Raw genomic sequence first — 22,573 nt, 5'->3', positions numbered from 1 at the left:
AGTCACGGGGCCTTAGGAAGTCTGGGCTCAGCTCCTCAGGCCTAGACAGGACAGGCGCAAACCAACGGGCTGGAATGAGCCTGAGGGATGACAAAGGCCACCTGGCACTCAGGGCAAGGGTCACAGGGGGCAAGGGCAGTCGCCCCTCAGCCTCAGCTGCCTGCTCCCATCCCCCCGAGGCTCCTCTGCAGGACGGTCCTTTGAGCCAAACACTACCACCCTCCCCCCAGGCTCTGCACACTGTCTCCAGTGTCCCGTCCCCCTGCACTGAGGAGCCGCTCCAGGGCAGAGCGCTGAGAACGGGCAAGTTAATTTCCTCAGCCCCCTCCCCACACCCTCAGGGTCACCTCTGCGGAGTGTGCCAATCACGCTGCAACAAATGCTCTGGGAGGTGCCATTGTGCACGTCAAAATGTATCTTTAAGATCAATTTCTACAAGTGTCCACGTCTGCAGAGTATTAAGCAGTAAACACGTGACCCAAGTCCTTAGGACAGTCTTTCTCTAGTAACACAAGCACCGGGGACGGAGGACACCAGCCCAGTCTGGGGCTCGGTGACGTCTGTCCCGGTGCCGACGCTTTATATTTTGAAATACACACAAAGCAAAAGTCTATTCAAGATCAGGACGTGGGACGTGGTGCCCGGAGCCGAGGGCAGAGGGGAGAGCCCCTGCCCTGTGGGCGCTCTACTCCGAGCCTAAGTGTCCCCAGACTGTCTCATAACCACCTCCTCCTGCACTCACAGAACCTGGAGGAGACTGAAGTCTGACGGGCTCCAGCGCCGTCACAGAGACTTTGGGCCTGTGGCTCACTCATTCTCACCCAGGACACAGCCAGCCAGCTTGACCGCATGGTCGCACTGGTCACGTCTGAAGCCAGAAGCAGTTACACCAGTTTCACTAGAAAGCACCCCGAGTACCGTTTTAGAAAAATAAGCGGTCACCTGCCAAAACCAGACGATCTGCTTGCTGTTGCGGGTGTAGTGCCGGTACACGGTGTTCCTCTGCCAGTCGGACAGGTCCACCTCCTGCATGCCGCACAGCATCACCTGGGGGCGAGGCTCCGTCAGGCCATAGGGACGCCCGCAGCCTCGCGGCGTCTTATCCGGCAGGGTCTGCACTAGCTTAGCCATGCTTACTGAACCAGAGTAACTTCAAGAAAACAGTCAGCTATGCTGCAAGGGCACCTCCACTACTGTAAACACCCTAAATGAGGGGCCCAAGTCTGATGACTTTCAAACAAATTTCTGCTTTCTTAAATTTATGCTCTTCTTTCCTTAAAAACACACTGTTATTTTTTTATGCAGGCAAGAGCCGGCAGACAGGAAGCAGAGGGTGCTAGGGCTGGGGAGCGTGAGTATGGAGGTGTTTAATGGGCGTCGGTTTTTCAGGATGGAAGTTCTGGCCATCTGCTGTGTCATACTGTGAGCATGTGAACACTGACCAGTGGCCGAGATGGCAAGTTTGAGTTATGTGCTGGCAGGCTTCTAACAAGTCTAAGTGCAGCTGAGGCCGCTAGGAACTCATGACTTTAAAATCGGATCCTTGGGCCCTTCCGCAGACCTTTCTTCCCCAGCTCGAGGCCTGTCAGCGGACGGGAAGGAGAGCCGAGGCTCCGTCTGTCAGTCACTTCTGGCGAGGGGGGCTGAAAGGGTCCGCGGGTCGAAGGTGAGGGCTGGGTGCGAGTCTCAGCTGTGTCCCTAACCCCTGCTGGGTCTTGGACGAGACATCACCACTTCGTTCCTGTGCAAAGCATTGGCCGAGATGAACTTGACACGTCTCCGCTGGTTGAGATTCAATAGTTCTTTTTTGGGGCAAGTGGGACTGTTTCCTCCTTGCTCTCGGTGCGGCCATTTAGGGAGGATCTGGAGGGGCCCACGCTCGGAGATTGGCTTTGGGTAGGAGACCCGTGACTACAGGAATGAAATCGACCTCTTCAGGTGCCAGGCTCGGAAAGGTGGTGCCGTCCCTGAATGTATGCGGCAGTGCAAGCAGGCTGTACTGCTCGTTCTTTACGGCTGGGCTCACCTTGCTCAGAACTACTCTTTACACAGGGAGACAGTAAGCAAACAGCTGGCCTCTGGGGTGTGCCGTGCAGAGAAAGCAGAAGGGGCGCCTCTTTCAAACGGGATGTGTCAGGACCAGCTCACAAAAGGGCCTTTGGGACAGTGACTGAAGGAGGCCTCAGTATCTGAGGGCAGCAGTCCAGCAACAAAGAGAATACACACGGGCCTCCGCCTCTTTAAGGAAGAGCAAAGAACCGTGGGAACATACGTCATTGGAAAGTTACTCTGACAAAAGTCTGGCATGCAGCTGACAGAAGAATGCCTATGGCCCTCGCTACTTTGGCTCAGTGGAGAGAGCGTTGGTCTGCGGACTGAAGGGTCTCGGGTTCGATTCCAGTCAAGGGCACATGCCTGGGTTGCAGGCTCCAGGCAGCCAATTAATGATTCCCTCTCATCATTGATGTTTCTAGGTATCCCTCTCCCTCTCCCTCTCTGAAACCAATAAAAATAAAATAAAATCTGATCACTCGCTGCTACACCAGGCCTTCAGGAGGCCCCCCACGAGGCACGCAGCTGCACCGGGGAGGCCCCTTGCGCCTGGCTGCTCACTGCCCAGCCCTCTTGGCTTGGAGAGCGGGAGACACTGGCAGGGCCGCCTGCGGGGGAGACGGGTCCGGCTGTGCCGCAGCATCTAGAACCTGTGGATGTGCTTCTGTGGAAGCCAAGACCCTTCCCGTTCCCAGGACACAATCCCGGAGCCTCACCTCCAGCTCCTTCTCATCGAAGTACTGCAGCCACTGCAGGGGCACCACCTCGTTGAAGCCGTCCAGGAAGGCCTGCGTCTGCTCCTGCACGCCACGCGAGAAGCGCCACTCGGTCATCAGCCTGCGGAGAGACGGGTCAGACGGGCCACAGTGTGGGGAGCGGCTTAGAACACCAGCACTTCTACAGCCTCCACACACGTGTATGTGTGCAGTTTTTGAGTTAACACGTCCACTCCTTGAGGACATCAGGACCAGCACATGTGCAGCTGTAAAGGGTGCCTTTCAGGAGGCATGAGCATGGAGGGCGGGGGTGGGATGGGGGGAATACAAGGTGTGGCCACCAGAGGGCCCCTCCTCCTGACTCTGCTCTCCACAGAGACAGCAGGGCACGTGCTGGGACAGACCCTGTGTCCCTGTTAGAGCCCCACGCTGATTTCCTGGCGGTTTCCTAACATCCAGAGGAGAAAGCATGGAGGAGGAACAGAGCGCTGGAGGAGACAGGCAGCTGTGGAGGGCGGCAAGAGGAGGCACCCTGGCCAGGGCGGGAAGCAGCACCGTGGCCCCGCTTCTCACCTCCCCTGCTGCTGGAGGAGGGCTGACTCGTTTCCAAGGCAACTTTCAGCTGCTTCCAAACTTCCCTTCCCCTGTGCCTAGGCCCTCAACTCTGCCCAGCTGCACCCACAGGGCTCCGACTGCTCTTCTCGGAGTGACAATGCTCCCAGGCCCAGCACAGGGACAGCAGTCGCCTCAGGGGACACCCGCTCAGAGGAAGTGAGGCTGTGAGTGACCTGGGACAGGCACTGGGATAGGAGGAGGGGGCACAGGACCTTAATGACCGCAGGGTGAGAAGAGAGCCCACGGCATGTCTGTTCCAGTCCTGGACCAGGAACTCCCTGGGGAACGCTCCCCTGGGGGACAGAGCGGCAGGGCTGGGCTTGCGCCTATGCGCTGGTCTGCAGGGGCCCGAGCTAGACCTGATTGGAGTGACACCGAGGAATGCAGCGTGGACAACTGTGATTTCCCTCGCGGTCAGAAAGTGACGCAGCCTGGCTAGGGGCTCAGTTAGTTGAGCATCGTCCCATGCACCACAAGGCTGCGGGTTCGATCCTGGTCCAGGCACATGTGCAGGTCATGGTTTTGATCCCATCGGGGCACATACAGGAGGCAGTCAGTCAATGTTTCTCTCTCCCTCCCCCTTTCTCTCTCAAATTAATAAAAACATTCCTCGGGTGAGGATTAAAAAAAAAAAGTGAGTGAATCCAGCTCTCCTGAGGTGGAAAAAGCAAACTACAGAATAAGGTATGCTCTAGGATCCCATTTTGGAAACAATTATAAAAAGCAAAAATGGCCTGGCAGGCGTGGCTCAGTGGTCAACCTATGAACCAGGAGGTCAGGGTTTGATTCCCGGTCAGGGCACATGCCCGGGTTGTGGACTCCATCCCCAGTGGGGGGTGTGCAGAAGGCAGCTGATCCATGATTCTCTCTCATCACTGAAGTGTCTATCTCTCCCTTTCTTTCTGAAATCAATACAAATAAAAATATATAAGAAGAAAAAGCAAACACAAAAGATCTCAAAGGAGGAGCAAGGAGGACACCGAGAACCCAAGTCCGGAAGGAGGGCCGGGCCAGGACTAGAAACAGGCCCAGGAGGCGGTGGGAGGGCAAGTGAGAAAAGCACTGGTCATGGGCCAGGAGCGGTGCAGGGGCCGCCGGGCCATCGGCCTGTGCACTGCTTTTGTACAGCGTGTGAGCTCAACAGTCTTTACATTTTTAATTTAAAAAATGGTGAAAATTTGAAAAGAATAATAGTCCATGATCTGAAACCCGACAAAAGCCAGCTGCTGAGCGCACTTGGCACCTCCTGCCTCCTGTCCGGCTGCCTGGGCTCCCGCGGGGCCCTGTGGCGGGCGGGCTGTGTGGGCTGAGCCTGAAGAGTCTGCGTTCACCTGGCTGCAAACGGAACCGTTTCTGGGGCTCAGCGAGGACTCGCACAGAACAAGGGGGGCGGGAGGTGACGCCTCGAGAGCAGCTGGAAGGAAGACGCTGGGACAGAAGCTGTGGTGGGATGCGGCACAGGGGAGGGAGGGCAGCACCACTGAGAGCAAGTGGCGCAGGGGGAGCTGTGGGGTCAGAGTTCAAGAGGACAGCCTGAAACGGCGCAGGAGCACCTGACAGGACAGAGCACGAGGGCAGGTGAGATGCCCCGGGAGATGAGCCCTGCTGGTCAGTCAGGGTGGACACGTCACCCCCACAAAGCCTCGCTCTCCTGTGGGGAAGGCGGAGGCCATGGGCTGAGCACTGACTGGCAGGGGCACAGCCAGGGGCCATGGGGAGGGACACAGGAGGCGGGAGTGATTGCAGGGCGGGAACTCGAGCGCTGCTGGGCGCCTACCGGTGCCACGGAGAGAGGGAAGGGAAGGAAAACGCGGGTGGTCGGGTGCTCCCCGAGGAGCCGGGGGGAGTGGCGCAGACAGGTTAGTGCCAGTGCGGTCGGGTGCTGTGGGAGCCTCACCCAATGTACTCGTCCTTGTTGTCCTCGGTCACCAGGATGCCGGCCCCTCCCAGCTTCAGGTCGTGCGAGGTCACTTTTCCCAAGATCTCCATGTCCACGGAAAAGTACATTTCCAAGCCACATTCTTCAATGTTGTTGTCTCTGGTGGTAAAAACACATACACTCTGACTAACAAGACGGACAAACTGGTTTCCAGAAAAGGCCTTGAGAAGATAACCCTTCCAACCTTATCCAGATGAGGGAGTTGTAGAACTCAGGGTCAATGGACTCCAAATCCTTGATCGTCAGCTTTTTACTGAGCATGCGCTTGTAGAAGGGCAAGGAGAAGCCAGTGTCGATAAACTTTCCGTGGAAAAGCGCCTGCCGAGAAAACAAAGCATTGATTTGAAGGTTTACAAACGGCTTTCTCACTGAGAAGCACCCAGGAACCGGGATCCCGAGGCTGCACCTGCTCAGAGGGGGGCCAGGGCGCCCACCCCCACTAACGCACTTTCTAAGCCGGGGCGCCCGCACATCCTGCCTTCCCTGCTTGGCGCCCCTGCACCTGGCTGTGGCCCAGCTGTCTGGGCCCAGAGCTGGGTCTGTACCCGGTCAGGCCCTGCGGGTCCCAGCACCACGCGGGGAGCTTCCCAAGCCTGGCTCTCGGCCCTTCCAGGGACTTGAACTCAATGACGCGATCAGCACCTGCCAGGGCTGCTGTGGTCGTGGCTCCCGTGTTTCCTGAGTCATCTTGGTGCCCCCTGCCTGCACAGGGCTCAGAACCTATGGCGGTCACAGCAGGACCTCTGCCCGGAGCCGTAAGCCCCAGAACTGCAGCCTTCTCTCACCTTAGTTAGACACCACACCTCCAAACCCCACGCCTGGGAAACCCAGCTCAGCCTCCAGCCTGTGGCCGGCGAGGAACAGGCCAGAATGGTGCCGGGCCACGCAGAGCGCCTGCCTGGAGCTGCCTCGCACGGGGCCGGCGGTGGCTCTGCTGCCCGGGACCAGCCTCAGAGGGTGCCAGGTCCCCACAGCTCGCGCCCAGCTCCGCAAGGCTCCTCTGCGCCCACGAGCCCCCTAGGTCTCTCCTCGCTCTCTGCTCCATCAGCAGCAGCAGAGGGATGCTGGCACCCTCACTCTCGACCCCACATCAGCTCTGTCACTGCCCGCCTCTCTGACCCTGCAGCAAACGTCCTCGCCCCGTCTGCTCTCACGGCCCTGCTCAGACCTGCCGCGCAGCCGGGGGACAGTCCTCCTGCTCCCTGTTCCCTGGGCACCAGTCCTACTGGACTTGGCCCCTCCTCCTCGGCGCTTTCCTGGCTCCTTCTCAGCTCGTCTCCCTGACACAGGTCCTCGGGCTTCCCATTGGCCACACCTGCTCCCTGGATGTGCACGCAGCCTCCCCTCCTGCCATCGGCCTGCCGCTACCCGTTCACCCCTGGAGGTCCACTGGTGTCTGACACCCAGCAAACCAACCCGCATCTGATGCCCCAGCTCCCAGGCTTGCTCTTGCCAGGACCCAGTCCCCTTAGGAAGCCTACTGCAAGGGGACACATGGGCCTCACTCGATGCCCTCCCTCCCACCCACAGGCCACTCGGCCTCCCTGCCCCGCACTGCCCACTTCGCCTGGTGCCCCGCCTCCCCAACCATAGGCTCCCACCACACCCACACCGCTGGGTGCCAGCCAGGCCACCAGCCAGGCCACAGGGGTCAGAACTGCACTCCGCAGCCCTGCCCTGCGGCTCCCTCTGCCCCGAAGTTCGTGCTACAAGTTGTGCTTGGATGAGCAGACACAACCAAGGACAGCACATGCCATTTGCTGCCTCTGAAGCAGCGTTTCAGCGACGGAGTCGGCGCAGGCTCACCATGGCAATGAAGCGGCCGATGAAGCAGAAGTAGGAGAGATGGTCCGGGTTGATGGTGGACGCGGGGTTGATCTGCAGGCAGTAGTTGTTCTTGCCCGCGTACTCGAACAAGCAGTACATGGGGTTCAGGACTTCGTGGGAGAGCAAGAAAAACCATTCCCTAGGGGAGACAAGGTGAGTCCCTGCCAGCGTCCACACGCACGGGGGCTCGAAACACACCACACACGCACAGCGCTGCCAGCGGCTGCGAGCACAGGGCCGTGCCGCCACCTGCACGCTCCCTGTCTGCAGGCCGTCCAGCTCCGCCTCGGCAGAGCCCGTGTTCCCTCGGTCCCGCTCGGCAGCCTGCAGCTCTTTTCAGCAGGTGACCTGCCCCTACCAGACTGTAAGCTCCTCGCCAGGAAGGCCACCACCGTGACCCTCACTCACAGATAACGGAGGGCGGGCCATACTGCTGTGGCACTGAGACACAGCCTGGCTGCCGTGGGACACTTAGTTCACCGCCAATGCATTAAAAATGGAACTAAAATTAAAAGGCAGAATCTTTAAATGTGATAAACATTCTCTAACTTATTACCTTCTGTTTTGCCTCATTTATAAAAGTCTAATAGGTGAAATGCAGCTACATAAAAGATTAATAACTTATATGACAAAGCAAGCTCAATTTCTTCTAAAGCAGCTCCAACTGCAGTGGCTGGTGAGTGGGCACAGGGGGCCACAACCCCCCCTCCCCACTGTATCCCTCATCGAAGTTTTATCAGTTTAAAGAACAATGATTTCTGGGCATATAATCAGTCCTATGACAGGCAGAGTGGGCACGGGAGTGAGTGCCCACTATAATTCCCGCAGTGCCTCTGATTCAGCCAATCGATACGTGATGACGTCAAATCGTGAGTCTAGTGCTTTTAAAAAAGAAGCCAGAAATCTTGATTCTTAAGCATAATCTAGTAATTTTCTTTAATGCTGTCAAGTAATTTTAAAAATTTAAAATAAAAATGGGGCTACCCCGATGCAGGCTAGACCCAGCCTGGCAGCCCGTTTACAAATGTTTTTAGGACAGAGAAGGAGCCCTGACGAAATCAGCTCAGAAGTGATAGGAGCCCATTCCTGAAGCTAAATCCAGTCCCTCACCAACTGCGCCCAGCGACTTCCCGCTGCACCAGGAGGGGCCAAGCTGAGGAGGGCTCGGCCCCAGAACCGAGCAGCCAGGTCCCGGCTGCTGTGCGTCACTGTCAGCAAACACAGCTCGGAGAACAGGGCCTCCACCAGGAGGGCTGGCACCTGGCAGCTGGACAGCAGGGAAGAGGGAGGCTAGCGAGAGCGGGCATACAGCACACCCCTCCCCCCGCCCAACAACTGAGGACACACAGAGGCTGAAAACCACGAGCAGCAGACCAGCCAGCGGAGCCCAGAGAAGGAAATCACAGCAGAGGCAGCAGGAGGCAGCACTGCGAACGGCGTGGGGACAGGTGGGAACACCAAGTACATGGAAAAGAACAAGAGAAAGCGCCCGCGACCAGAGGAGACGCCACACGCCCAGGACACAGGGACAGAAAGAAGGTTCAAACACGTAATGGAGAAAACGTCCCTGACAGGAAGGAAGACCTGCCTGTGCTCCTGAGCCATCTTTCTCTATAAAACCGAGACAGGGACATCACTGAACCCCAAGGACAAGGACTAACGTTTCCGCGGAGGGCCCGTGCTGGCAGCCCTCACCTCCACGCCAGAGGACAGGAGGCACGTGCCCACGACCTTCGTGCGAGAAAGCCACCTCTGGCCAGGCTGCCATTTGTGTACCAGAGCAACAGAAGACACATTCTGAAAACCGCAGGAATCAACCACCCTGTGAATGCTGAATAAGCCAAAGCAACACACCAGTCAAAACAAGGCATCAGGGACTAAGAAAAGTATGTACAGAGGGACGGACGACACGCAGTAACGCTGTCAAAATGTAAAACTAAACCACCCGAGTTGCAGTAAAGACGGCTCAGACACTGCCATGCAGTCGGACCTGTAACCCACTCCCCGTTTCATTTCTGAGCCGCGCCTTCCTTTTCCGTGTCTGAGTGTTTCTGACATTGGGAAACACAACAGACGTAACAGACACTTACTGTGATAGGTAGTGTTTCTTTTCCGAAAACCTTAATGAGAAAATAGGCTAATTCAACCAAAGCTGATGCCCCCTCTCTAACACCGCCCCCCGGGCACCCAGGCCCATCTCCTGCTGTGACTGGTGGTCCTGGCCCCGTGGACTTGCGGTCAGAAAGAGAGCTGTTTTTATGAGAGCAAGTTTAATTCTTTGGAAAGACTTAATGGAAGTATTTGCTAAAAACTAAATCACTGTCAAATTAGGTGCACAAAGCAATCGAGGGAAAAACACTGACAGGATGGCTCAGTCACAGCTTCCCAAGTGTCTACTGTTCATAGTATGTAGAGTGAATGTGGACAGCTGAATTCTCAGCAGGACTCAGACTGGATTAGCAACACAAACCAACCGACTGCTACAACAGTGAACGCTATGGAACAGCCTTGCACGCTGACCCGTGAGTCATGGCACATGTGCCGGAGGGAGCGTGGGCAGGGCAGTGCCACAGGAGAGGATCGGCTCCACAGGGACGAGGAGAGATGTCCACTAGGTAAACACAGCAGACACAGGCACACATGCAGACACAACGTACACGTGTGCGGAGAAACCAAGAGGCAACGGGAGCAACAGTAGTGGTTACCGCTAGAACTGTGCACACATTTCATTTTGATTTCTAAAAATACTGGATTGCTATTAAAAACACATCTTTTCAAGAACACACCCCTTGCATAAGTGCAGACACACTATCTAAAAGCAGACGCCTTAGCTTACCTTGCTAAACCGCCATAATCAAGTCCTTCCTCTCCTCTAAATATTACGTAGAGTCGCCTCCTCAGGTCATAGGGTTTTAATGCCATAATCTAAAAAGAAGCAGGGACATTTAAACACAAACATGTAGCACAAGTTTCTTCTATAAACAATTCAATGTAAATTTCATCTGTATTTTCAAAATCACACCCTTGCTTATGTCACCCAGCAATGCCCTGCGCTCTGCAGACCAAGCGGCCGGCTCAGAGTGCAGCTCAGCTCTCCCCTCGGGGTCCCCTCCCCATGCGCTGAGGTGCTCTACCCGGGTCAGCCTGACCCAGAGCGCCTGGAGGCTGGAGACCATTCCTCCCTCACATCCTGCCAGCCCCACCCAGGCCTGGAGGAGGGGCGGAGCCACGGAGGGAGAAGCTGAGCCCTGCTCCGTCCAGTGCCTACTCCATTCCCAGGAGGAGGGCTCGGCTGGAGCAGGAGGGCGTGGAAGACGTGCATTCACCACGGTGAGTCTTAATCACCACCGCCAACCGCCTGCGTAACAATCTCTGGCTTACGATACAGTCCCCAGGGAACAGGCTTGCCTTCTGGGGAGCAGTGAGTTCCGTCCCACATCAGAATCTGAGCCGTGGCTGCACGCGTGGTCAGGCCCAGCACAGGCGGGCACCGAGCCACGGCTGCACGTCACATAGGCCATGACTGCCTCAGGCGAGCCCAGAGCAAGGCAGCCTGAGTGTGGAGGCACACTCCCTGAAATAAAGCTCAGACAGAGCTTGGACGGGGCCCTCTGCCACTCGTTTACCACCTGTGGCAGCTGCAGGGAGAGCCCTGCCCCACGCACAGCGGTCAGAGAGCCGGGACAAGGGCATCTGGCGTACAGGCCCCTGGGTCCTGGCGGGAGTGCTCTGCGGGGACAGGACAGACGTATGTGAGGAGCTCTCCACCTCATCACAGACAGAGAGCTGACAAGACTCTGACTTTGTCCTTACATATTCTGTGGGGGACTCGGGCGAGGAGACACGTTCCCCTCGCTTACCCGCCCACCACGTACTTCTGCACACCTGCTATGCGCCGGCCGTGGCAGTGGCCGAGCAGCTGTGCTCCCACCCAGTGGCAGTCCCATCCACCGGGCAGAAGCCAGCGCCTCAGGGCTGGGGGGCCCCTGGGAGCATGGCATTTACACCGGACTGGCCACAGCGTTAGGAAAGGCATATGCAAATAGCTGCGTAGCTTTGCCTAGTCAATTTTAACTTGGTAGGATTACTAAGACTTTTGTTGAGTTAGGAGGTCTTAGCTAAGTGTCAAAATGTCCCAGAAGCCGTTGAGGCTTCCCTCTGCCACTTCGCCCGCGGCCGAATGAATGGTTGTCAGCCCGCACCTCGCCCGTCAGGTGCCAGCGCCCGGCTCAGGGCAATGGTCACGGCCAGCTGCCTTCTGCGCGGCGATGGTGTCTACAGCCCGCCGTCCCTCACAAGGGTCAGGCCTGCTGGGGCTTCTGATGGAGCCTTACCTGCTGGAAGGAATCTTCGAACAGCGTCTGCCGGGACACGCTGATCTTTACGTGACTGGGGAGCGCGTTGGACTGAAACAGAAACAACACCGTGGCGTCACGTAAGCTCGGAAGCAGCACTGTGTGCGGAGGGACTACATGCCAGACGGGGCCCCAGTCAGCACCTCGTACCTGGCACAGGTACCGGAAGTGAGCAAGCTTCCACCGAAAGCTGCGCTCGTAGGCGATCTGCGGGCCACCTTTAGCTCTAGAGAGAGAACAGCAGGGGTCAGCTCGCGGGCCAGGGTGGGCTCTGTACGCTCAGCGAGACGAGGAGGGACAGGACAGCACTGGCCGGGAGAGCAAGGGGGAGCTTGCTGGGCCGGCAGGGGCTCGAGCAGCGAGGACCCCGACCCTGCACACGGACCGAGGCTGCACTAGGGATGCGGTGAGTGACACACCCACGTCCACTGCAGACGGTTCCAAAGGGGCCTCTGGTAACCTTAACCCTGAGGGACAGAGGCCTGGGCAGAGGGGACATGGAGGCAATTCTGCATCTGAGCCCAGAGCCGAGATGAAAACAGACGTAAGCACAGCCAGACAGGAGCCTGGACGGGTGGCTCAGGGGCCAGGGAGGGGGGCCAAGTGGAGAGCAGGCGGGGGCGCGCCTGGCTCTCCAGTTGCTGAGTGAGCCTGAGACCAGCACAGAGACTTCCCGCCTGCTGGAGGGGACACCTGGAACAGAGGTTTTCTCGCGCAGCCGGGTCCAAGGGCATTCACTCGGCCCGCAGGATGAGAAGCAGGCACGCCGGCCCCTCCTGGCAAGGAGAGCGCCATGTGCTGAGCACACAGACGGGGCTGCTCTGGAGCTGACAGGTGACCCGGAGACTACGTGCGTGTCTCCAGAGGGGGCAGGGCTCCCTGTGGGTGTGGGAAGGGCAGGAGGCAGCGGAGCGTCTCCTGCTGAGAAACCTCTGACCAGAGACACGAGGCACAGCCGTGGGGACAGGGGAACGGGCGCCCGAGCAGAGGGCTTGGTCGCAGGGACAGCTGCAAGCGGTGGCCTGAGGCAGGGTCTGGGAGCAGCGAGGGCAGGAGCTGCAGGTGCCATGGGCTGAGGGCCGGGGAAGGACAGAGGACTCAGGACCCCGAGGTGCCAGCCCACACACCCCGACATGGCGCCGCCGGCAGCACCCCTGGAGGAGCAGGCGCTGCAGGAATGTCAGGAAGGGGCGACAGCAGAGATAACAGGCAGCCGCTGAGCAGAGGCAGCAAACGTGGAGAGGAAGGTGTGTGAGGCACAGGCACTTTTGAAAAGCAGGGCAGTGGGAGAGGCCACAGGAGGAGGAGTGCGGGCAGTGGAGGTCGGAGCGCGGGGCCTTGGCCGTTAGGAGGCCGGGGAGAGGAGGCCAGGGTGGCACAGGCTCCCAGGATGTCCAGTCCCACCTGCTCCTGCCCGACACGTGCTGGGTCAAGTGCTCTGGGAGCCCTGAGACAGGACACAGCCCGCCCACACGGGCAGCAGGCTGCCCTCAGCAGGTACAGGAGCGGGGCGTCCCAGAGCTGGTCTAGACCGAAAGGAGAAACAACAATACAAAGACAACTCGCAGTACTTTTCCTTGAAAGAGCAGCAATAAAAACAGGTGTGTACTGAATGGAGTTGTAAGGTGAAGAGTGGATCTGGTTTGTTTTTCATCCAGGAGCAGACCTAGCTGACGAGAACAACATGGAGGAGACGGAAAGCTGGTGCTGTGGCACAGGAGGAGGGCATTGCGGGGCACCTGAGCGGGAGGAGGGGTGTGCCCCCCGGCAAAGGAGCAGGGACAGGCCACTGGCAGGGTCGGGGTGCGGGGGGGAGGGGGGGACAATTCCTGTGATGGTAGGAATTTGCTAAAGGCCTTTCATGGCAGCTTCTGTTCTGAGCCCTCGCCCTCAGGAGGAGGAAGGATAGCCTGGCGCAGGCCTGTCAGACGCCTCATCTGCAGGACTCAGTCCTGCTGAGCATCTCCCCCGAGGCCGCAGCCCCCACGAGCACAGACACGGGGACAGACTGCCTGGTTCTGAAACCAGCCGGCCTGCCTGACAGCACGAGCCAGGGCTCCTGGGCCCCGTCTGCTCCGGAAGAGGGAGGCAGCAGCAAACCGAGCTGTGGCTGCCGTGCGGGGGGAAGGCCGCGCGAGCACAGCTGCACTGGGGCGCTCCCCAGTAGGTTTTCTTGATCCAAAGGTACAATCTGAGGCTAAGCTGGCGGCTAACCTACGTCCCGAGGAAACAGCATTCAGAGCCTGAGGCTGTCACTCACACAGACGACTTCCCGTTGCGTGGATCTTTGAATGTCGTGGTTCGGGTGTTATGGTCCACGAAGTACCGCACGCCTTCCCGCGTGTACCTGATCTCCCAGCCCTCCGGCAGGGGCTCCTCGTTCTGTAAGCTGAAAGACAGGGACCATCAGGCAACCCCTCCAGGCACTGAGGACATGGGTCAAGGGTCCCCCGATTCTAGCTACACAGGGTGCAGATGACGGAGGCCAGGTTGGGATACGACGTACCCCTGAGTTCTCGGGTCTTCCCATTGCGTGGTTTTTGTGTTGTGATTCACGAAGTAAACTCTGTCTGTTGAATCTACTCTTTTTTCTAAAAACAGTGAACACAGCATTTAATAACCATTTCTATACACACCTTGCAGATATTTTTACCGACAGCGCATTAGCTTACCCCAGCCTGGCGGCAAAGGCCCATACGGGTCGCTTTCTGCAGCTAACACTGAAGCCTGACGGGAGAGAAATAAGACAGCAGGTCTTAACACAGAAGCAGAGATGACCAGGCACGGGCAGAACCGCGTTTCTAATCCTTTTCTGAAGCCGCCATGATGGAGTGTGAATGCAGTCAGGCAGGATTCTGCGCGCTGAAAGGCCATGGCTTAGGGGTCGCTTGGCTAGGACTTTCCTCCAGGTCTCGGCACTGTCACCCCCCCAACCCCCCCCCCCCCCCCCCCCCCCGCAATTGGCCAGAGGCACCAGAGGAGACGGCGCACCAGAGCTGTGATGTTAGGCAGGGCAGCAGGATTTGTTAAAAAACAGAATGATTACCAGTTATCTTTAAAACAAGGTCCAGTAGACCCCAGTATCATCATTATGCAAATAAACTATTTGAACATTCGATCTTTCATACACTCGTACACATATAACGCACTGTGCTGACCCCTCATTACAGCCCAGAAATGTATCTAGAGCAAACGTAAGTAAACATTCCACCCTCAGTTTGAAAAGAAGGACAAACATGAAACCGTGACGGGAGAAGCTGTTTCCCAGCGACGGCGTGTGCGCGTCCTGGTGAACATGTGGGCGCTCCAAGCAGGCGCCACCACAGGGACTCGGCGCCCCCTCTCAGCAAGCCGCTGCTCTGTGGGGCAGCGTTCAGTGGCTACAAGTTCTCCATGCCAACCCCGAGCAGCAGGGCTGGTGGGATGGCCCTTGGCCAAGGAGGGGTGGGCAGAGGCCTGTCAAGGGCCTCCCTTTCCAAGTAAAAGAGCGAGCGCTTGCTAGAAAGAGCCATCCCCCTTCCACGTCACGTCCCTCTCAGTCCTGTCCTCCTTCCTTGACTGGGGAGGGAGGCCCAGGGCAGCAGTGGCACAGGATGAAGGTGAGGAGCAGGACTCCATGGGGGGTGGGGGGTGGGAGAGGAACCAGGGGTGAGAGCAGGGACTCCAAGGGGAGGAGAAGCCAGGGGTGAGGAGGACTTGATGGGGGGGTTGGGGGGAGCCAGGGGTGAGGAGCAGGACTTGATGGGGGGGGAGCCAGGGGTGAGGAGGACTTGATGGGGGGGGGGGCAGGGGTGAGGAGCAGGACTTGATGTGGGGGGAGCCAGGGGTGAGGAGCAGGGACTCCATAAGTAATAAATAAATCACCAAATTTTCAGGTGCATTAGAGTTTGGGGACAAAAGTGTCCCCAACCCCAGGAAAATCTATCTCTGAGGGGCCAAAGAGAGCCACGGGCTATTGCAGAATAGGGCAAGGGGCCAGAGGACTCGCGTGGGCGAGGCTGGCCTTCAGTGAAACCAGGGGCTCCGGGCTTTTACTTAAAGCCAAATGATCATAGGAAAGGCTGAAGGCTGGGAACGTGTAAAGACAGTATTTTAGGAAGAAACTGCATTCATGAAGCTACCATTTAATAAAGACAAACGCTGAGCCTGTAAGTTATGTTAGTAAGCTGGAGTTTTTTTTAAAATGGCTCAAAGTGGTTATATATAGCAGAAACACTAGGTCAAAGGTCGAATCCTAAGTGCCCTCTAACTGGGCGGAACAGAATACGGTGGGAGGGAAGGCGGTAGAATGGAAGGAGGGCGGGCGGGCGGGGCTGCTCACCGAGTAGAGGTAGCGCTGGTTGAACTGCTGCAGGGCGCCTTGCAGCTGGCTGCGCTGGGACTGCCACTGCTCAAAGTCCCGCACGGACTCCAGGGTCGGCCGCTGCCACGTGGTGGTCCTGGTGTTGTGGTCCACGTAGTAGACCCGGCCCCGGTCGTCCACTCTTCTCTCCCAGCTACCGCCAGGACAGCAACAATAAAACAGACAGAGCCTCTCAGCAGAAGGCACTGGGAAGCAGTCATTTTACTTCAAGCAAATGACTGAAAGGTCAAGTCCAAGCCATGATAAAATAACTCTAGCACTGTGAGTTATATTCCTCAGAAAAACGGTTCACATGGAACTTGCTGTTTATTTTGGATAAATACCTCCGTGATTTCTAAGCACGGCCTCAAAAAGGGGCCAGAGACGGACTGTCCCGGGATCCAGGCCCTTTTCTGGGAAGCGCTCACCTCCCGAGTGCTGACTGCGTACCTGGCAACCGCCCACAGCCACTGCCACATCAGGGCGTGGACGCCAGGCTTCTGAGGGCGCTCTGCCCGCCAACCTGAGCTGCAGGCAGTCACGCCACCCACCGGCCAAGTTCTCAGGTGCAGCTCAGCACGAACCCGTCCCGATTCCAGCCTCAGTGCCCGACACCCCGATGCTCCTTCCGGGGACCCACATGGAGCCACGTGCACTCCCTCCTGGCCCCTCAGAAGAGAATGCCCTTCCCCATCTCACACCTGGACACACCCGTCCCCAAGTCACCTGCAACCCGCTGTAGGCATTAATTACAGGACAATCTCGAATGCTCGCAGCAACCAGTCTCACACAAAGAGCATGCCTGGCCGTGAGCTTTTGGGACCTGGGATGCGCTTTGTACTGGTGGCCAGAGCTCCCAGTGGCAAGGACGAGGAGAACTGTAGGTTGCAGGCCGAGTGTGGACACTGAATAGTATCCAAGCTGGCTAGTGGACAGCGTGCTCACGAGATGAAGACACAAAACCAAGGACGGGGGCGTGAGTGTGAATGGCCTTTGGGGACGGGGCGACCGAAACATCTATGATGCCCACCCCACGTGATGCAGGCCACTGTGACCACCTCTGGGCCATCACTGGGAGCCACGCCTCTACCTGCCAGTAAACCCCATGAGTAACGGAGTTGAGATCACTATCTATGAGAACATTCCTTAAACAGTTAGACAGGGACTGACATCAGACCCTCAGTAACTCAAGACAGTGTTTGACAATCTCATAGGAAGCCCTTTAAGCCAACGAAAGGAAACCATTTGCAGAATGAGAGTCAAGTTCTGTCGCAGGAATAAAACGTGAAGGCAGGTGTGTGAGAAGCAGCTGGAGACGGTAAGCTGCACCTTACCCTGGGGGTAAAGGCTGTGGCCTCTCCCACGTGGTTGTTCGAGTGTTATGATCCACGTAATAGGTTCTCCCGTGAGGGTCTTTCCTCTGTTCCCACCTTTAAAAAACACAAAAGTATAAGTAAAAGACAACAAATGAGACCATCTGAAACATGACTCCCCGTTATAACCAAGGAATTACAGGTTTCCCTTTAAAAGTCTAAATATATATCATATTGTTATTTCTTTTCTCAGTTACTAGTGCCTTTCTTAAGTTTTTCCTTTCTCATAAACCTGTCAGTATAGTCAGCAGAAGACAGAATATGTAATGTTTTTATTTTTATTATTTTTTAAGTGTATATTTTTAATTGCTTTCAGAGAGGAAGGGAGAGGGACAGAGAGAGAGAAACATCAATGATGAGAGAGAGTAATTGATTGGCTGCCTCCTGCACAGTCCCTACTGGGGATCGAGCCCGTAACCCAGGCATGTGCCCTCAACCAGAATCGAACCTGGGACCCTTCAGTCCGCAGGCCGATGCTCTATCCACTGAGCCAAACCAGCTAGGGCAGAATATGTAATGTTTTTAAAAAGACACTGATTGATAGAGTTCCAAATCATCAGAGGAGACATTTAATCAAGGGCAGAGGAACTTTCAGTCTAGCAAGCCCGAGGCACAAATGTCAGGGCAGTGACAGCCAGTTTTGCCTGCGATTTCAAAACCATGCATCTGAAAGCTGCCAGCAGGTGCCGCCTGCAGAAGCCAGGACCCCTGCTCCCTGCAGGCCTCCCTCCTGGGCACCAGGGTCGCCTCTGTGCACAGCTGTCCCGCTCTGGCCTGCAGACACCCCACTGTGTCTTCCCTGTTCCACTCGAGACTCTACTCCCCATCGCACGTTCTCCTCTGTGCTCCCTGCTTCTTCCTCTTGTCTTTCCGTAATGGTAGATAAGACACATTTTAAACATACAAAATAAAGACCTGGCATTCCTGAGTTTAACATGCTTGTTTTCAATCTGAAAGAACAGAAAGTAGTTTTCTTTGTCTAAAACACAAGGATCCAGTTAAATCTGGTTTCTTTTTGATTAGGGAGGCCTTGCTGATTTCCCCATGCAAGGCCCACACTTACTGAAGCTGCTCCCTGATGAGTGCACAGACACACACACACGTGCACACGCACACACTCTAACACTCGCCCTCCTCCCAGCTGCTGCACACACGGGCGGGCAGGGCCCTTCCTTACATGACTCTGGAGACCCTCCTGGCAGCTGAGCCAGGAGCAGGCCTGCCTCCCGCCTCTCCTCCTTTTCCTCAGTAACTGTGGGGACTCGTCCACCTGGTTTTGGAAAACATGATCCTGGGGTTGCCAAGGAAGGACATGGCAGAAACTTGGTGAGCCCAGGGTCGCCTCCGCGGGGCGCTGGACAGAACTCGGGGCTGCCTCCGCGGGGCGCTGGACAGAACTCGGGGCTGCCTCCGCGGGGCGCTGGACAGAACTCGGGGCTGCCTCCGCGGGGCACTGGACAGAACTCGGGGCTGCCTCCGCGGGGCACTGGACAGAACTCGGGGGCCGCCTCCGCAGGGTGCTGGACAGAACTCGAGGTGCAACCCAGGCCCCGCAGCAGTGGGGGCACTGGCTGCCGCCTCCAGCTTTGTGTGTGGCCTCTGAGCAGCCGATGCCACTCGGAGCCGCTGACACCTGCTTGCCCCTTTCTAATCTAATCCCTGGAAATGCTTGGGGTTTTTTCTTCAGCCCCAAATGCACTCAAATTCTCACAAAAGCAAAGGCAGGACCTGTTCGTGTTACTGTCTCAGAGCCAGCAGCCCTGTGAGCAGCTGTAGGACACGGGAGGGAGACACAGGCGGAGGCAGACTCTTCCCTGCACAGTTGTGACTGTGGGAGAAGCAGGTATCAAAAACCATGGAGCAGCTGCGAGAACCGGGTCTGGAGCTGACCACCGTCAGTGCTGGGGGACCCCCCAACTCAGGATTCAGAGGAAAGGCTGCTTGTTCTCGAGCTGGGGTGCAGGGGCGGACCTCAGAGGGTGCGGAGACGAGGCCACGCTCGGTAGCCACGGTCAAGCTCAGGAAAAGGGAACTCCATGCAGAGGGGTCAGGAGGGCCTGCCAGGCGATGCAGCTGCCTCTCTGCCCTCTGTCCGTGCTTCAGGGAGGGGACTGTGTGCTCTGACCCGCCAGGCACTGGCTTTGCATAAATGAACAGCCTGAATCACACCGGCAGAGCCGTCACTGGGAAGTCTGACACTCGGTCAGCATCAGAGGCCATCACATGGGAGAAGAGGAGGGGAGGGCAGGGGAGGGGAGGGGACGGGACGTACCCTGAGGGCAGGCTTTCTGGGCTGGCGTTCCTCCCAGGCTCCACACTCCCACCTGGCTGCCGCAACTTGGCTGCTTCCAAGGCCGAGCTGCTTCCAGAGGCAGAGGCTGCAGCGTCCAGGTCGCAGGTCCCGGCCCCAAGTGCCGTGCCATCAGGGGGGACGCAGCCATTGCGCTCTGAGGGCGCTGGTGCTTCTGGGCCCGGGGCCTGCTCACCAGTGGATCCAGGGCAAGTTGAGGCCCAGGCACCATCCTCAGGGACCCCCGCCTGCTCCGGGGCCGGAGCATCCTCCTGCGGTGCCCTTGCCGGTAAGGACGACTCTCCATTAGCTGCAAAGGCAACGGACAGGCCATGTGACTTGAATGACAAGGCAGAGCCCAGCGCACACAGTGGGGCCTCAGGGACGGACAAAAATAAAACAGGACAGACTCCATCTTCTGTTGCTCACATTTTAGAGATAAACATGTGAACAATAAAAATATAAGAAAAAAAGTACTTATATACAAAAAACCTTAAGGAAAGAGAAACCAACGTTAAGATAATAAATATTTTTCCTCCAAATGATCAATTCTGAAAGTCTGCCTGGGCATCAACTTTAGGGTGACCCTCTGCTGTAGGGGCCGGGGAGGGCACACAGGGCCCGGACTCAGCCAGTGCTGCAGGGACTTCCCAGTGCCCGGGCCCCCCCCACTAGTTCCGGAGACCCAGCCCAGCACTGGGTCCATTTCAACCATAGGCACTGGAAAAGGGAGTCTAAGAAAAACTGCAGAGAACAGACTGCTGAACAAAACGATGAGAAGATCACACACCACAGCTCTGACGGGTGCCAGGCCGGCCTGCAGACAGGAGGAGTGGGGCGAGCGGGCTCCCCAGCGGTCAGACCTAAGTGCACATCGCAGGTCAGTGCGTCCTGCGCCAGGTGTGGGAGAGAATGGCTTTGGGGAAGATACAGGCAGCATAGGACAAGGAACAACCCTCACAGTCAGTGTTTCGACAATGTCCGAGAGGATGGAGACAGGACATGCCCAGAGACACCCCTGCTCCCCCCGCCACCGCGCCCCCCCCGCCCCATGATCTCAGGAGCCTCCTCCTCAATGTGTGCTCCTCAGCAGCGAGCCCTCATTCACACGAGAAAACGCGGCAGCAACTTCCCAGCAGAACAAGATGAAATGGGAACCAGAACAAGAACTGCCCGGGCCTGGGACCTGTGGAGCAGACAGCAGCCCTGCAAGAGCCACAGCGAGTGTGCTCAGCGTGCCACCTCCCCTGGCCGCCACTCCTGCTTAGGTTACAGCAACAGCTCCTGCCTTATCCCAGCACGGCCCACTCTCCAGACGCAGACTAGCCCACCTTCACTCCCTCCAGCCAGGGTCCCTTCCACACCTGTCCCATGGCCACACCTGACCGCACAGTGGTCTTTCTGCCCTCCCACCCAGGGCTGTGCCTGCACTGTGGGTCTCCAAGTCTCAGAGGACCCTGCTTCCCCGCAAGGAGAGGCCTGCTCAGTGGCGCCGTCAGGACGGCGTCTGGAGCATCTAAGCCAGCGCTGTCCCTGCTGCCCCACCGGCTCCCTGTTACATGTGGGTTTCTCGGTTGTGAATATTCTATTTCTTAGTGTTTATTTATTTTTCATTAAAGTGCAAAAAATTGGTCAGATTTTCTCACTTATGCATTCCCAACAGCTACAAAGTGCATGGCACATGAAAACAAAAAATACTTGTTGAACCAATAAATTAAAGAGAAATCAAAAAAGAACTAACCATACCTCTTTCAAAACTATGCAGATAACAAAGCATTAGTAGAAATATAATATTTAAAATGTAATTAGAAATAATAATTTTGAAATACTAATATAATTCATATATGAAGGATTTAATAACACAATCAATACCCCTGACCTAAATTACAGAGGTAGAGAGGTAGTTTTGAGTTTCTACTATATACATATTCCATCCAAACACACTAAGAATTTTTGGAAAATCTGACATTTGTAAAGGCCAAAACAAAGTCCCCAATTCTACAATCAGGAGGCGACATTCTGACCATGATTCAATAAGAATAGAACGAAAAGAACAAAAGGCACTGCCGTGTTTCCTGGAAGCCTGGCATCGGACTTTTCGTCATGCCCTCGTGCCCAGCGCTGCGCTAGTCCTGCGAGAAGCTCCATGGAGAGGTGGGGGAAAAAGTGGGAGACCTTCCTGGGCATCACTGTGACTTCCTGTGAACTGATAAATATTGCAAAACAAAACAAAATGCTAAAAACAGAAGTCCAATAAACTTGTGAAATCAGTTAGTCATGCCTAAAACTTACCATGCTGAACTATGGTCTGTTTTAATAATAAAACAATCTCTATATACAAAAGCCCAATATGCAAAGTGTCCTCTCAGGAATTCAACCAACCAGGAGTTTGATCACTCACTATGACATGTGCTGACCACCAGGGGGCAGTGTGGAACAAAGGAAGGCCCCAGCCGGCAGCCGGCAACTGTGAGGGACACTACCCATGCACAAATTTCGTGCAGTGGGCCTCTAGTCCTATCTAATAAAAGAGAAACGGTAATTAGCATACATCCGCTACCCTTCCCATTGGCTAATCAGGGAGATATGCAAATTAACTGCCAGCCAAGATGGTGGCCGGCAGCCAGGCAGCTTGAAGCTAACATGAGACTTGCTTGCTTCAGTGACGGAGGAAACCAATGTTCCCCGCCGGCCTCTGAGCCTGCAGTTTGAAACACTGTTACAAATATAGAAGCTAAACAAAACCCCAGAAACCTGCTTTCAGCCAGCCAGGATCTCAGAGCTGGAGTTGATACAGTGTTTCAATTATAGAACCCAAACAAACCAGATACCTGCTTTCAGCAGCAGAGGCCTCAGAGCTGGAGCCAGAGCTAAAGCTGGCCCAGAATAAAAAAAAGAAAAAGAAAAAAAGGAGCAGCTGGGAGCTTCAGTCACACGCCAGCCTGAAAACAGCCCTCAGCCCCTCACCCAGACTGGCCAGGTACCCCAGTAGGGACCCCCACCCTGAAGGGTGTGTGACCAGCTACAAACAGCCATCATCCCCTCACCCAGGCTGGCCAGGCAC

At 56.4% G+C, this 22,573-nt stretch overlaps 1 protein-coding gene across 28 annotated transcripts in view; it reads right to left on the bottom strand.

Annotated features, from left to right (window-relative positions):
* The window catches only part of WWP1 (WW domain containing E3 ubiquitin protein ligase 1), a 95,916-nt gene that overhangs the window by 11,739 nt on the left and 61,604 nt on the right, over positions 1–22,573 (bottom strand). For all 28 annotated transcript variants that reach the window (XM_036337476.1, XM_036337471.1, XM_036337472.1 and 25 more), the window contains 14 exons: positions 19,492–19,819; positions 17,181–17,276; positions 15,826–16,000; positions 14,177–14,231; positions 14,011–14,095; positions 13,765–13,893; positions 11,655–11,730; positions 11,484–11,555; positions 9,986–10,074; positions 7,129–7,288; positions 5,507–5,640; positions 5,281–5,421; positions 2,769–2,889; positions 943–1,047 (listed from right to left, as the gene is read on the bottom strand). In XM_036337476.1, coding sequence (XP_036193369.1) covers positions 943–1,047; positions 2,769–2,889; positions 5,281–5,421; positions 5,507–5,640; positions 7,129–7,288; positions 9,986–10,074; positions 11,484–11,555; positions 11,655–11,730; positions 13,765–13,893; positions 14,011–14,095; positions 14,177–14,231; positions 15,826–16,000; positions 17,181–17,276; positions 19,492–19,819 — 1,766 coding nt within the window. The remainder of the gene's footprint in view (positions 1–942; positions 1,048–2,768; positions 2,890–5,280; positions 5,422–5,506; positions 5,641–7,128; positions 7,289–9,985; positions 10,075–11,483; positions 11,556–11,654; positions 11,731–13,764; positions 13,894–14,010; positions 14,096–14,176; positions 14,232–15,825; positions 16,001–17,180; positions 17,277–19,491; positions 19,820–22,573) is intronic.

The sequence above is a fragment of the Myotis myotis genome, unplaced genomic scaffold, assembly GCF_014108235.1.
Source record: "Myotis myotis isolate mMyoMyo1 unplaced genomic scaffold, mMyoMyo1.p scaffold_m19_p_16, whole genome shotgun sequence".
Taxonomy (NCBI): domain Eukaryota; kingdom Metazoa; phylum Chordata; class Mammalia; order Chiroptera; family Vespertilionidae; genus Myotis; species Myotis myotis.
The sequence above is the reverse complement of the archived record's forward strand: the minus strand, read 5'-3'. Positions and strand labels throughout refer to the sequence as shown.